Source organism: Neolamprologus multifasciatus, chromosome 6 (genome assembly GCF_963576455.1).
Source record: "Neolamprologus multifasciatus chromosome 6, fNeoMul1.2, whole genome shotgun sequence".
Lineage (NCBI taxonomy): Eukaryota > Metazoa > Chordata > Actinopteri > Cichliformes > Cichlidae > Neolamprologus > Neolamprologus multifasciatus.
The window spans coordinates 1,764,972-1,780,538 of record NC_140444.1 but is presented as its reverse complement, the minus strand read 5'-3'; the positions used below and the strand labels follow the sequence as shown (position 1 = coordinate 1,780,538).

The window sequence follows — 15,567 nt, the reverse complement described above, 5'->3', positions numbered from 1 at the left end:
AGCCTGCAGGCCCAGTGTGATTATTGCTGATTAGCTTATTACTCTTCTACTCACAGATAATCAACAAAGAACCAAATCCTAGATGATATTTCCTTATCTGATGCTAACTGCATTGCTGGAACCTAACCTCCTGCTCCTAATTAGGACGGTTTTTTTTGGTTTGTTTTCAATAAAATTCATGTTCTGCTCTTTTGTCTCTCGTTGCCTTAGACTCCCTTGGTGGCCCATTCCCGTCCACGTCACATCGATGTCACCACAAACCCAAGAGGTGCCTGCCTATCCACTGCGGCAGTGTCGGTGGGCCTCTCCCCATCAGCCCACTTCTATTCCATCCAAATGCCAAGGGGTCCCAAATTGTCATGGACCTTGCCCAGAAGACAGCAAAGAGGCAGGCCAGTTTCTGCAATGCCATCACCTTCAGCAACCGGCCCATTGCGCTCTACGAGCAAGTCCGCCTCAAGGTACATTTTTCCCAGAGTGGAGCACTTTTCCTCTCGAGTGTCCGAGAGCTTTTAAACTGTCAAAACTGTCTTAGTTTTATCTTAGCTTGACAGTTAAAAGGTTTTGTCCCCCAGTGTAAACTCAAATTCGCTGTGTTTGATAGACGTGATGCAGTTATTGATTTAAAGCCTTGTGTCAAAAAGCAGACGTTTCTATTTATGGCAACATTTTTATAATTTGATATTTTTCACGTACCAACGAGTTTTCTTCTTTGCAGATTACCAAAAAGCAGTGCTGCTGGAGTGGGGCTCTGCGTCTGGGCTTCACCGCTAAAGACCCCTCCAGAATAAACCCAGACAACCTTCCCAAGTACGCTTGTCCTGACCTGGTGTCTCAGAGTGGCTTCTGGGCCAAGGCGCTGCCCGAGGAATTTGCCAACGAGGGCAACGTCATCGCCTTTTGGGTGGACAAGAAAGGGAGAGTGTTCTACCGCATTAACGAGTCCAGTCCCATGCTGTTCTTCAGCGGGGTCCGCACGGCCGAGCCCCTCTGGGCCCTCATCGATGTTTACGGCCTGACCCGCGGCGTGCAGCTGCTAGGTAAGAACATGGTGGAGGGAATGAGGCGATGCCAGCCAACCCAAAGTTACCAGATGATGAGTTAAAATGAAAATGCAGATTAGAGTGTAACAGGGCGTGTGACAAGTTATGTCTGGAGTCACTGGTTTGGCAAAGAAACACTCGTAAAATCTCAACTTTATTTTTTCACACTGCTTATGAAATAGGTTTAATAATACTTACAATCAGGCACATTTTGTTACCTTTGCCCCAAATATTTGTGATGCTAATTAGATGTGTCTTGATGGGCTTGGTGTGCAAGTAAATAACTGTTTATAAAAGGTCAAACTACTTTGCTTAACACCCTGCCATGTAGAAGGGCTCTGTGTCAGAATATTTAAATATAGTTAACAGAATTCAAACATGGCGTTTTTACCTTAGTTCATCTTTATTTAGTCAAGATTTACCAAACTAATTGGAAAATGGTGGGTGTTCAATAAGAGCGCCCAGCTCCCTTTGTCCACCGGTCCCCACAGGCAGCTTAATCCAGCCCCAGTGCTGCGTTTCATGAGTAATTAGCTTTTGTCCTTCTAGAATAACCTTGAAGCAAAGTCCTTTCACAGCTGATCACCAGAAATTTTCGATTCAGAGTCTTTAATTTGTACATCTTAGCCCTGCATGCATCAACATCCAAGATAGGGATTGGAGAATGGTACCAATACATATTGCTTTAGATGTCATACACAGTTAGGTGAATGTGTTGGGAGCAATATGGAGACCCACCAACCTTCTGATTGGTGGATGACACACCTGTATCTACTAGGGGTGCAACGATACACAAAATTCACAGTTCGGTTCGGTTCGATACTTTGGTGTCACGGTTCGATATTTTTTCGATACAAAAAAATGTTCATGCCTTTTTAATTTGTCATTTATTAAAATTATAAATATATATTTTAACTCAAAAGTACAGTTTTTAAATTTAATGTTGCTGAAACAACAAAGTAATAAAAAAATAACTCTCTCTGATCGAGAAATCACTCATCTTTGGAAAAGAGAGTTTATTACAGAGAAATGTCTCTTTCCAAAATAAAAGCTATACTATACGCTTCTTCTGGGCTATATTCTCAGCAGCATATTAAACATATCAGGTCCCCATAAGGAGAATCATGTGCTAACGGCTGTCTGAATGACTCGGGTAAAGTTTGTAGCATGCTGCTTGTTGTTTTTGTCTGCTTCCACTTGTCTTTGCACGAGGATGATGTCGGAGTAAATGTGCAGTCATATTCGTTGTGTTCCCACTAGTGCTGTCAGCGTTAATCTGAAATGACGTTAACGCCACAACACGGCAAATCTCCGTTAACGAGCTACCGCGGATCGCCCCGTGCGTGGGGCTGGACGGCATCAACACGTTAACGAGCTAACTGCGCTAATGAGCTAACTGCGCTAACACACTAGTTCCCACCCATGTAATTGAGCATTGCGGCACATCCGACATACTGTTTTACTTTAGTCCATGACGCGCTTACCTTCAGGGTCATACTTCACATGAAGACCAAAATAGTTCCAAACGCCAGATCTGAATCAGGGTGGGGGAGGTTCAATTTACCATGTTGCAACGAGCTTAGCTTCTGTCTTGCTAGCTTGCCCTGCGCTCAGTGAATCTGCGTTCGACTACTCCGCCTAGGCTGCACTGTCGAGCGCAGATCCACTGAGTGCTCAACACAGACAGCATCGTCAGAAGGAAAGTTGATAAAATAAATAAAAAAATTGTATTGTTTGATACACATGCGTACCGAACCGAAAGCACTGTATCGAACGGTTCAATATCGATACGAGTATTGTTGCACCCCTAATATCTACCTTAGCCACTGTCACCTATTCTTCTTTTCTCGTCACTTTGAAAAACCTCTAAAGTGAAAAAAGGTGATAGAAAGTCACCAGGTGTAAAGAAAACCTTTCATGTTGGTGTTTTTACTTTTAGCATCACTGCTGTTGAAAAAGTGAGTTCTACTTTTGTTTGCTGTAAGTCTACAGGTTACTCACCCCGCTGCTGTGTGCAGTAAAGCTCTCGGCCAGCCTCAGAAATATTTGGCCCACATGTTTACACCAGAGCAGCGGGGGCAAGAAAAGTCACACTGTTGTGCATTAGCCAGCTATGCTACGTAGCTTAGCATGCATACCCTGCATACATAGCACAGGATAGTATGGCCGTGGCTTTGATGTGAGAACTTGTGTGCTCGTTCTTGTTTTCCCCTTCAGAGCTGATGCTGTTGTAAAAATACACCAGGGGTCACATGTCCCATGTTTGATTGTATTTGTGGTGGTTGACAATATCTCCTCCAGGCTGGCGGATGTTTAGTGTCCCGAGCATGAGGGGAATCCATAAATGCTGTAAGTCACAGTTAGAGTTCATAATTCAAAGTCTCGTTGCCATTTGCAACATTTTTCCTACTCAGTCGGTGTTTGCAGGGAGGAAAAAAGGTTATTAATGGTCGTTTCATTTTAAAGGAACATTCAAAAAATGGTTCATGCACATCAAATGCACAAGTCCACAAGCTGAGTTTAGCACCCGAAGCTTTAGGGTGATTAAACTCTCTGTCGAACATCTTTCTGACCCTCGAAGACACTGCTTCAAGCATTTTAATCAGAAACTGGTCCTCTCCCCTTAAGCCTTCTGCTTAAGTCATCCTTACTGTCTTTTTACTGTCAGGCCATGCGCAGGGCTGCCTACAGAGTGACTCTCAGGGGGCCTACAGACTGACATCTGCCCTCATAAACGGGGGCCTGTTCAGAGGGGGGGGCACTACCAAAGGCTGAGAGAGAGAAATACATCACCCAGACCAGACACCATCTTTGTGATAGTGAAAGGCCAATTGTGTCAGCTCTGTGCATCACGTTTCTGTGCGCTTTCACTGCACAGGCCACATCTGAGAGCAGCTACAGTAGCTGTAGTACTCGCCGCTCCAATCGCTGTCTTGGATGAATTTGGTCTGGCAGTTGTGTACATTTTATCTTTAAGCCCCTTTTTATTTTAATTTGTGACGTTCACAGTTGTAACGAAGTCCCCTCTCAGATCAATAACATTCATTTTCTCTCCACGTCCGTCTCTAACAGCACTGAGTGAGATTATTCACTGTGCCTGCTTGAGAAATACTATAATCCTCGCTACATAAAGAATGAATTAAAATTCTGCGGTGGATTAACCGTACAGCTTGTTTACGCAGTGCAACAGTTTCATAACGTACAGCAGCCTGTGGTCGTGTGTTCACTCAGTGGGGACAGTGATAGGAATTTAAACGCCTCCAGTATCTCGCCAAATCACCTTCATAGCACTTTACATGCTTCTTCTTCCAGCTGTTTCATTACGCTGCACAGTTACTGGCACCCAGTTTATTTAATGACTCTGATGCATTTACTGACTGTCAGTTCATATTTGGAGGGCTTGTTTCCTTTATTGAACTCTTACCTTAGGCAGGTGCTTTGCTTTATTGTGACTAATGGTAAAGCAAGTGCAAGGCTGGTCTTGTCTCAGGTGCTCCCAGGTTGTTGCTCTGCAGCTCTCACCTGCCATTCTTACGGCCCACAGACAATTAATATTAGCTGCTCTGTTTCTGTAAATAAAGACAAACTTAATAAGTGGTTACATGCATGCATGACATCATCAGGGATCTGGGACAGTATCCCAGATCTGCTCCAGGGCATCACTGGCTCTTGGACAGTCTGAGGTGCTACCTGGTGGTGATGGATGGACTGAAACGTAATGTCCCAGAGGAGTTCTGTTGGATTTAGGTCAGGCATGCGTGAGGATCAGTCAATGGTGTCAGTTCCTTCATCCTCCAGGAGCTGCCTGCATACTCTCGTCACGTGGGGCTGCGCATTGTGGAGCACCGAGAGAAACCCAGGGCCCCCTGCAGTCTAAAAATGTCGTCCCTGCCCGTAGGTTAACATTGTATGCCTCCACAGACCGTGGGCATGCTGAATGATGTTACAGGCAGGCTTATGCAGACGCTTTCCCGTCGGTCACATGTTCTTAGGGTGAGCCTGCTCTCACCTGTGAAAAGCACAGGGCTGCCAAATCTGGTATTTTATCGTAAATGACCATTCAGGATGCCAGGTGTTGAACACAGCGTCCACGAGAGAACTTCGGCCCCTCGGCCGCCTTCGTGAAGTCTTTTTCTGATCATGTGGTCAGAGCCATCACACCAGCGGCCTGCTGGAGGTCATTTTGTAGCTCTGGCAGTGCTCATAATGTTCCTCTTTGCACAAAGGAGCAGATGCTGGTCCTGCTGATAGGTTAAGGGCCTGTCTCCACGCTCCTGAGACTCTACTGCTGATGTGCCATCCCGGAGGAGCTGTAGGGTCCTGGTATCACCACATGGACTCGAGGCAAATGCAAAACTAGTGATAAGAGAGCCAGGAAAGATGAGAAGGGGAGAAGTGCCCATGAAATCCACCTGGAAAATCCTCCTGTGTCGTTGTTGGGAACCTGACTGAACTTCAGCTCAAACTGATTAACAGCCGGTGCTGCTACTTCATAAAATACCAGATCAATAGCTTGATGCTCTGATGAAAGTGTTGCTTTAATTATTTAATTTATTAAAAGCGATCGTTTTCACATTAAACGAGGTCATCACCACCACACGTCCAGGCCAGTGTGTCGAGCACCCTCGGTGGGCTGTGAGTTGTCGTTTGTTCACCACCTCGAGGCTGTTCTGAGGTCGGCTCAGGATCGGAGGATGACCTCAGGTGACATTTAGGATGACTTTGATGTAGAACGATTGAAATGGGAACCGTGTCATGCGATAGTCTGCGCCGCAGTAATCACCACGAGGGAGACACCACACACGAAGAGTCCGGGGGCCGATTTAGTGCTTTCACACCTCCACAAGAGCAATTTTAAGATTTTCACCTGTCACCTTCCATGAAGCTGGGCCATAAAAATGATGGCGACTCCACTACGTGCACGCACACGCAGCTTTGTTATACACGTGATTTCTTTTCACGTCAGTCTGCTTTGCAGTTTGGAGCCTTCGCGGCATACAAACATCTCTGTATTTTAGGCTTCTGCTGCAGAAAGGTGTCAGATATAGTTACTTCTCCACTTAAAGCCTGGGGTAGCGAGTGATTGACTGCACCTGGCCTCGAACGGGGCAAACACAATATTGTGGAGGTTTGCCAGGATAATCTTTTGGGCAGACCGAAGCCGTCCCCACGGGCTTGAAATCCAACGAGCCACAAAGGCAGTTTAATACACACCGATGTCCCGGTTCCTAGGGTTAGCCGTCACTCTCGTACGTACGCGCACACACACAGCAGGACTTGACTTGACATCGGGAAGGAGGTTGAGTATCTGAGTAATTCCAGCTGTTGTGAAGCCAGCAGGACTCAGATTGTATGAGTCAGTCACTGTGGAGCTTTAATCAAGACGGGCCCTCTGTGGGACTTCCCTGAAGGACGAGTCTGATTGCAAAGCCTCGAGGCCGCTAACACCTCTCGACCGGGCTGACTCAGAGTAGGTGTTGGCCAATCTAGCTGTCACCCCAAAGAAGCACAGCAGTTAATTTAGTTCATACAAAACATGGAAGAGAGGAATGGAGGAAAGCTGTAGTTACTCTCCAAAGAGCCTCTGATATCTGCAGTGTTTTCAGCTTTCCTCAAGTGATGGATTGAATTGCATGGTAGCTTTGGACCGGAGAATGAGGTCCCACTGAGCCAACAGGAAGCAAAAACACTTGCTGTCACTCAAAACACCTGCAGTTGTGAAGGTGGCGCTGATTTTAAACTCTAAACCATGAAACGTGGTGCAGTGGCGTGCTGGAAACTGCACGCTCCTCTCGCTTACGTAACCTCGTGTTATTCTGCAGGACGACTCCGCAGAGATCGCAGAGCGTGCTTTTATACAAAGATGACAGATGTGCACGAGGTGTAAAGAAGTGCAGCGAGAGTAAAACAATGTGTGAAGCGTTGACGGATGAAGGCGCAGCAGGAGCGGCTCTTTGTTTACGTCTTTCACAAGATGTGTCAGAGCTAGCTTATCTCTGACAGCGTGTCGGCGTGCGAGGCGGGGTCGTCCCGTTCTGAACCGTTCGCAACATGACAGCCTCGGTGAGGCTAAAGTGAGCGATACCGTCTCTGATAGAAGCGGCATCGCTCATGTGCTCGCGGGGAGCTTTGCTGCAGGTTTGCTTTGGAAAGCAGGTGGAAGAGCAGCTGAAAGCAGGTGATGTTAAAAATGTTGGGAATGGTGATAAGGCACAATATTTGTCTTTTTTCTTTGAAGCTGTCAAAATAAAATGCAGCTCGCGTCTGGCAGCGTTTAACACTGACGTCCGACATCTGATTAGTCACTGCACAACTCAAACTTCAGACGCTGTCATCAACTTTACTCAAGACTTCTGAGAATGTGACATTAAAGAGTTTCCCTGCAAACTTGTGTAATGAACATGCTGGTAGTTTTAGTGTTTCAGTCTATTTGATATCAGTGGGCTAAAAACAGCTTTCACCACTTTTCAGATATCTCGTGTTGTGATCTCTGCTGTTTTTGCTCTATTGCATTGCTCTAATGATATCATCTGACAACATTACCCTGTGCCATCACATCTCTAATGTTTCATTAACTGGCTGTCATTCAGCAGTAGAAGAATATTTCTTGTTTTTCTTTGGAAACTCTTTTACCAGAAACCTCCCTGCTCCTCGTCCTGGTCGTCTTCTTAGAATTTGGTCCCTAGAAGAAGTTTATGAAAGCGGGGCTAGATTCTTGGCTTTGCATGAGGGTCTGTTTGTGAAGTGGGGTATTATAGGGCCGATCGTGGCTCAAGAGTTGGGAGTTCGTCTTGTAATCGGAAGGTTGCCGGTTCGAGCCCCGGCTTGGACAGTCTCGGTCGTTGTGTCCTTGGGCAAGACACTTCACCCGTTGCCTACTGGTGGTGGTCAGAGGGCCCGATGGCGCCAGTGTCCGGCAGCCTCGCCTCTGTCAGTGCACCCCAGGGTGGCTGTGGCTACAATGTAGCTGCCATCACCAGTGTGTGAATGGGTGGATGACTGGATATGTAAAGCGCTTTGGGGTCCTTAGGGACTAGAAAGGCGCTATATAAATACAGGCCATTTACCATTTGTCACAGTGGGAAGAATCAACAACACCTGTTGGTCCAACAGCAGTGAGTTCCTGTTCGTTGGACCCAAGAAACTTTTGGTATCTGTGACAAAACCTGGTAAACCGAGTGAGTCTATAAAGAATAGAGGTGGGAATCACCAAACATCCCACGATACGATATTATTGCAATTTTTAAAATATTTTGCGATATTCAGATTCTGTACATAAAGGTAAACTTTATCAATCATCATTTTCTCTAATATCAAAGTCTCACACTCAGTCTTTCTCTCATTTCAGTTTTATTGTTGACAAACTGAACGGTTTGTATTACAGTCTAGTCCAACTTAACTGAATCAACCATCTGGTACAATTATAGCTATTCTGAACTATGCAGTTTATGAAAACTATGCAGCCCCTTCAGCAACTGAAGAATTTGAAAGTAAATTAAAACAAAATATAATTTTACATTAAATAAAAAAGTTTTAAACTTAATTAAAATAAAACATGTCTTAAATTAAAATAAGTAAACTGTCATGTTTATTGCTGCCATAAACAAGTTAAACACATTTGGACAGTGAAGGAATGTCAGGATTCTTGCTCAGAAAAAGGATCAACATGCTCTGAAGTCAGAGCACAAAAACCTTTTTGTAACAAAGTATCAATTTCTGCTGTCCCTGTATCCATACATTATTAGCAAACAAAATATCACCATGCTACACAGTATCGATTTTTTCCCCCACCCCTAATAAAGAATAGAGAAGAAGACAGTCTGGTTTCTTTTGCCAAAGCCACACACACACACATACACACACACACACACACACACACACACACACACACACACACAGAGTTCTATATATCGAATGACAAGATGAGAACGCCACGTGATGAGATGTGACAAATCCTAATTATTAAAGTCCAAAAGTGTGTTCAGAGAATAATAAACACTCTGCTGTTATCTTTTCTTTCGGACACAGTGACAGTCCGATCTCCTCTGTCTGCCTCCGTACTGTACTCCGGCACCGACGCAGGAACTCCGCCAACTTCTGGAGTGACAGAAGTCTATTAGCTGTGTTTGAGTTCTCCGGCCCGGGTTCCCCTACTTCTGGGAGGAACCGACTGCTTTCAGTGAAATGATGATTTGATTGCTGCGAGCACTTGACTGGCGCTGGTGTTTGACTTGGCAGGACTCAGCCTCCCAGTTAATAGCGGCACTTACAAATCCTGACGCTTCACACAGGCCCTCCAATAAAAATACACAAAGCAGAAAAGATGGTGTAAATCTGCTCTTTTTCCCCTTTTTTCTCTTCTTATTTAGGAAATGTAGTGGGTTCAGTGTTGTCAAGACATCAAGACACCAAGCAAAGCAAATTTAGCAACGCTGTGTTTCTTGGCTAAACCGAGCTGCGTGTAATTCATGATGGCTGTTGGTGAGAGAGTTCAAAGGCTACGAAGAGTAAACAGAAATTGTATGATTTGGCGTTTACGATTCGTTTTAAATGAGCGTGCTTTGGCTGAGTCGAGCTCTCTATAAGCGCTGAGCGGGCCAGCGGATAACTTTTAACAGGGGTAAAGTAGCGGTGACTCATCGAGATTCATGTCGACTGATTCTTCTCGACTCTGGTAAAATCGGACCAAAGAGAAACAGAGTTCAGATCACGATGCTCAGTGGAGACGCTGTCAGGGTCTCAGAGTCTTTTGGGGAATCGGTATCTTAATCGAGCGTAGTGTTAGTTTGGGCTCGGCTCACTCTTCCACACATCTCACAGTGGGTGTACCGTTTAAGCAGTTACGGCACATCTGCAAGCCACCTTGGAGCCCACCTCCACTCCCCCACTTCCTTTTCCTGCAGCTGCTGTTTAGCTTCTCTTTCACCTCCAGGTTTGGTTTGAAAAGCACGATTTCCAACAGTAAACAGGAGTTTAAACCCTGTGACGACCCCCAGAGGAGGCTTTAATTAGGGATGCAACGATACCAATTTTTTCAAACCGATACGATACCGATACTTGGATCTGAGTACTTGCCAATACAGAGTACAAAAACCGATACTTCTACCACACACACACAAATGCAATGAATTGGAAGACAGGTTTTATTTTATTCTCTGCCGATAAAAAATAAAATCTTAATAAAAATGACCACAAAAAAATTTCAAGTGAAAAATAAGCACTTCTGTTAAATTATTGCAGAGTCTCCACATTGTAATTTAACAAAATATCACTGAACTATTGGCACTGTCTCGAGCTTTCAGAATAATAAATAATCACTTCTGTTTGGAATAAAATAAATACAAATTAGGTTTGAGAATAAAATAAACTTTTAAATTGTTGCAGAGTGTCCATATTGTAAACAAACAAACAAAATAATGAAATATTACGTATTTGTATAAACGTATTTGGCATTGACGAACTCCCCATCTGCATGTGTATCATCAGTCCACTGTGCCGTTAAACCGAGGACTGACATCGCGCACGCACTGCTTGTCTTTACCTCTTTAGAAAGTTTTGGCATCATTATCTCCCTGATGTGTGGGTGGTTGGGAATTTCATATCGCAGCTCGAGTATGCTGAGAAGAATCCTATGTTTTCCACGACTGGCATTGGCTGGTCATCCAGAGAAATAAAATGAGTCGAGCCTCTGTTATTTTAACTGTCCGTGGATTTTCTCTTGACATTTTTTATCGCTTTTCCAAAACCTGAGTTAAAGTTGGCTGTTCCACACTGCTGACATTTTGTTTAGCCTAGCTACAGCAGCCTCCAGTTTCTCTTTTTTATCTGGAGCTGCCAGTCGGACTCGTCTAACCCTGTGTCTGTTTAGCCCCCTAGTGGCCAATCTAAAAAACTACAACACAAATGACAAGCCACCCTCTGATTAATGAAATAAGTTAGTATCGGTTCATGGTATCGGTTAACTTTTACGAGTATGAGTACACACACATTTTACAGTATCGGCCCCGATACCCGATACCCGATACCAGTATCGGTATCGGTGCATCCCTAGCTTTAATGCTTGAACGGTAACCCTGTGAGGTAAACTAGGATCGCTTGGATAGTTTTCACACTGTTATGTCAAATTTGTCTCCATTTAAGTTCACTGACTTCATCGGTGTCACAGGTGTTGTCAGTGATATCTTTTCTTTGCTACTGCTTTTCCATATATTTACCATTTAGTTAATTAGTAAAATAACTGATATAAGTCAGTTTTTTTCACAGACTGTGTATCTGAGTGCTGATGTTTCTCGTTTTGTTTTCCGTGTTTAGAGATTCCTACATTTCCTTTAATGTTGTCATTGTAATAAAATGAGTCGGAATAATCTATATTTAAAAGTAGGATTTGTGTATTTGGTCTGTGAAAGGGTGTTTTAAGCCCTGACCAAACAGTTTGGGTGCCTGAATCTAAATGGAGAGTAAAAATGACAGTAAGTTGAAATACAATCCAAAAATAATAGCGACTGAAAATGAACCTTAAACATTTTTAAATATGCATTTTAAAAGGAAAGAGAACACTACAAACTAGCCGACAACAGGAACCCGAGTTTCCTCTCAGAATGGATGTGAACAAATTTAGGACGAAGTGGAAAAACTCAAAGGACAAATATGTCCCAGCATTTAGACAGAGCCCGGACTGTCAGCTGATTTAAAGTGTCAGATTTTTAAACATGCCAAAAGAAGGAAATGCACCAATAAAAAAAAAACAGGTCTAAAAATAGACAACCTGTAAATTTTAAGAGCTGTGGACCTCGTCAGGTTTCACAGAATACAAGAAGCATAAAGTAAACCTTTAAACTCATAGAGGAAGTGACCCCGACAGACATTTATGTTTTGTGTGGCTGGAAACGACGTGTGAACGAGTTGTGAGTCTAAACATTAGCTGAAAGACGCTAAAAGTAAGCCGAGCTATGCACGAATCCAGTGAGTCGTCTGAAAGAAGCACCTTTCACATTAGATGGTTCATTTTCCAACAGTGATGAATGCACTCTCCTCTATATGTGTGCGAGGAGAGTGCTGGATGTTTGTGGAGGGGCTGTCGGTCTCCTCGCAGTAATAATTAGCCTTTCTCCGTGTGCGAGCACGGGAATAAAACTGGGGGGCTTTATTATAAGAACCTTATGATGGAGGTTATTAGCGCCGAGGTCTTGGCATGCCGATTGGCAGAGACACGGCGGCACATGCTGAATTCTGCCGATGACCTAAGGGACAGGGCTTTTGTGACTTACCGGGCATTTTGCCCGGCTCTTTGTTATGGCCATGTGTTGCCCTGAGACCATGCTGCTCTTTCGAAAAGCCCCGGGTTCAAAGCCTCCCAGCCCGATTGGGGATTGGGCCAGTGCCAGGGAATAAAGAACTCCCAAACATCTAGCACAAAGACCCCTCTGACTCCATCCCTCCCTTCTACTGTCCCTCTCTTGCTCTTGTGTTATATCCTGCTCCCTCTCTCGCTTGGCCAGTCAGTCTGCGTTGTTTTAATCCCCAGGTCGGTCACTGCCGAGCTCCACGCTGCCTCTTTCTGTGTTGTCTCCCTCACTCCGCTTTATCTATTCATAACAAAAGCTTCCCGGATATCCAGCTATACCGTCCAGCCCTCTTAGCTGATCCCAGCTGGACGGTTCCCTTCACATCTACAGACACCCTCCCCGAGTCCTCTTCTCTCGCTTTCAAATCTCTTCAGGATCCTTCTTTTCATTGTCTTTCCGAGTTCTCCCTCTCAGTCTCTCCATCTCTGCTGACATCAGATGAAACCCTCCACAGACTGTGGATAAAGATAAGCCCTGTGAGATAGACTGTGTGCGTGAGAGAGAGTAAATCCACCTCCAGCCCCCCACACCCTCTCTCCAACGCTGGCTCAAACCCCTGGCACGTTCCTTCTGCTCAGGCTAGCAAAGCCGCTAAGCCAGCCTCTCCCTCTATCCGCCTCCCCATGCGCAGCATTAGCTAACCTGCTTTGTGGCTATTCGCTAATTAAAAACATTTACGGCGCTAGCCTGCGCGGGCCAAAACGGGCACGCTGCCATTCTCCGCTGACCCGCCCACCCCGCCGATTCCTGTCTGATCAGCCCAACAGGTGCTACGTTTGGTTTGCAGCTCACTCAGAAGTGAAGGATCAGGTGATTCTGCTTCATTTCTCCAGCTCCTCCAGGCTCCCAGTCAGCAGCTGCAGTGTTAGAGAGACACACACTCACACAAATACACAGTGTTTAATGCAAAGTGAAGAAAATGTGGCCTCGGCCAATAGGAGAGAGCATCTGCGAGTGGCGGCTTTGAAAGGGACCAATAGGACAAAAGGCCTGTATCGACTAAAAACGCAGGTGCACCATGATTAGCGGGCAGCAGCTGGTGAGGTCGCAAACGGACACGGGCACACAAATGCATGCTGGGTGCGCACACACACACACACACACACACACACACACACACACACACACACACACACACACACACACACACACACACACACACACACACACACACACACACACACACACACACACACACACACACACACACAGTAAATGTTCTGCAGTCCTTTCAGAGCTCTCTGTCCTCCCAAGCTAACAACGAGCATTAGGAGCACATGCGGTACGGCGTGGCTCCGTCTCGCCGGCCTTTGATGAATAAAAAAGCAGAGAGAAGAATACACTGTGCACAATCTGGTACGAGTTTGAAATGACTGCTCTTTGAAAAGTGAGGGAGGAAGGGGAAGTAAAAGGGAACATAAACCTTGAGAGGAGCTTCACAGAAGAGAAATCAATTTCCCATATATATGGGTTTATGTTCACACATTCTGCATTTGCATCAGCGCGACACTGAAGGTGTGAGAGAGGGAGATGATGGAAGCCTCCATCAATTCCTTTCTACACAAATCCAGCACCGTCACGGGCACCACCACCCCCTCCTTTGCTCCTCTCGCTCTTATCCTCCCTCGAGGGATGCCATCATCAGCTCCAGTCCCGGAAGTCTTGCAACAAAGTCCGTCCCATCGTAATCCAATTTGCGACGGCACGATGGGCAGCAGATAACTGCAAGAGGCACGCAATTTGGTTTGGTGATGTCATTCACATCCCCCACTGAGTCAGAGCGAGCGGGCGGCATGCCTAAAAGGAGAGGCTTTCCCTCATCATCAGTGAGTGAAATGTAAGGCTTCATCAAGGAGTCGTTGCTTCATTAAAGGTCTCCCTTCAGCAAATGAAGCTCCGAGGAAACTGCATAAAATCCAGAAATGGACTACGTGGCTGATTGAGCTGTTCAATTAAAACCCAACATCCATACGTCGTCAGGCCAGAATCTCCTCTAAGCCCTGCTTTTCATGGAGGCCGAGAGTCCATCAGTGTGGGATAGCTGAGAAAGTAGATGACATTCAAGCTAGTCATCTACAGCTAGCCTCGGGGACTCTGGGGAAACTGCTGCACGCTTCTGAGCAGAGGTGTTTAATGGTTGATTAGCAGTCTTTGGGAGTCGCCCCGTGCACCAAAGGCACCGTCCTCTCCGTTTTATCCCTCGCTGCGAAATCAATTAGCACAATTACAAGGCCTTAGTCCCATTAAACATTAATCACAGGGCGTCACGGTCTGGGTTAGCAGCTAGCTTTAATTGACGACTGACACGACGGTCTCGGCTTTACGGTGCACGAGATCTCATCAGACGGCATTTCAGCGACGATGCAGGAAATCTGACGTGTAACTCTCAGAGGATGGAGCGCTGAGCAGACTGCTGTCATCTCCACTTCACTCCAACATGTCACAGACGGATATTTGATGCCAGTCAGCGTCTCTGTAAATGAGTGAGTTATCCTCTCAGGTGATCGTTTTATTAAGGTGTGATGGTGGAGCTTGGATCAGGGAATGAGGAATACTCTGGAATGTGTCAGTGATTATCCAAAACAACAGATTCAAATGAAAGTCAAAGGAGCTAGAAGACGGACGAATTCTGCTTCCACCTTTTTATTTGAGCAATATCCACACCAGAGTATGCAATGACGCCTGAATCTTGGTCGCTGACCTGAAAACTGATCTGAAAATCTCATCTGTGCCAGCAGCTGTACAGTTTAAAGGTCAGTGACTGATGGGGATGAGTCGGTTCACTCCAGCAGCATCGGCTGTATGAAACAGAGGAGCCAATGCGATGATTTCACCCTGTCAGCAGAGGGCAGGTTTTCTGGGTGTGGAGGCATGAAAATGATCTCTTACTTCATTCATGACCTCATTAAACGCTTTTCTGATCTCTGCTCTCAGTTATGAATCTGATGTTTTTAACATTTAGAATGAAATAGACCTTCAAATGGAGCGAGACTTTGGAGGGTAACCTCAATGCTCCAGTTTCCAGTTGGAAAAGCCAACTGGTCCATCTTCCATGTGCACTGGGCCGGCTCAACCTGAAGGATGGATCTGCTTTTTAGACTTGTTTACATCCAGTTTCCATTTTTATTGGGACAAAATTCCAGTAAAGTGGAGGACAAGGATGAGACCAGCTTTGAGAC

At 45.4% G+C, this 15,567-nt stretch overlaps 1 protein-coding gene across 3 annotated transcripts in view; it reads left to right on the top strand.

Moving 5' to 3' along the window:
• The window catches only part of neurl1aa (neuralized E3 ubiquitin protein ligase 1Aa), an 81,259-nt gene that overhangs the window by 46,831 nt on the left and 18,861 nt on the right, over positions 1-15,567 (top strand). For all 3 annotated transcript variants that reach the window (XM_085162040.1, XM_085162041.1, XM_085162042.1), the window contains exons 2-3: positions 211-461; positions 719-1,040. In XM_085162040.1, the coding sequence (XP_085018166.1) occupies positions 211-461; positions 719-1,040 (573 nt within the window). The remainder of the gene's footprint in view (positions 1-210; positions 462-718; positions 1,041-15,567) is intronic.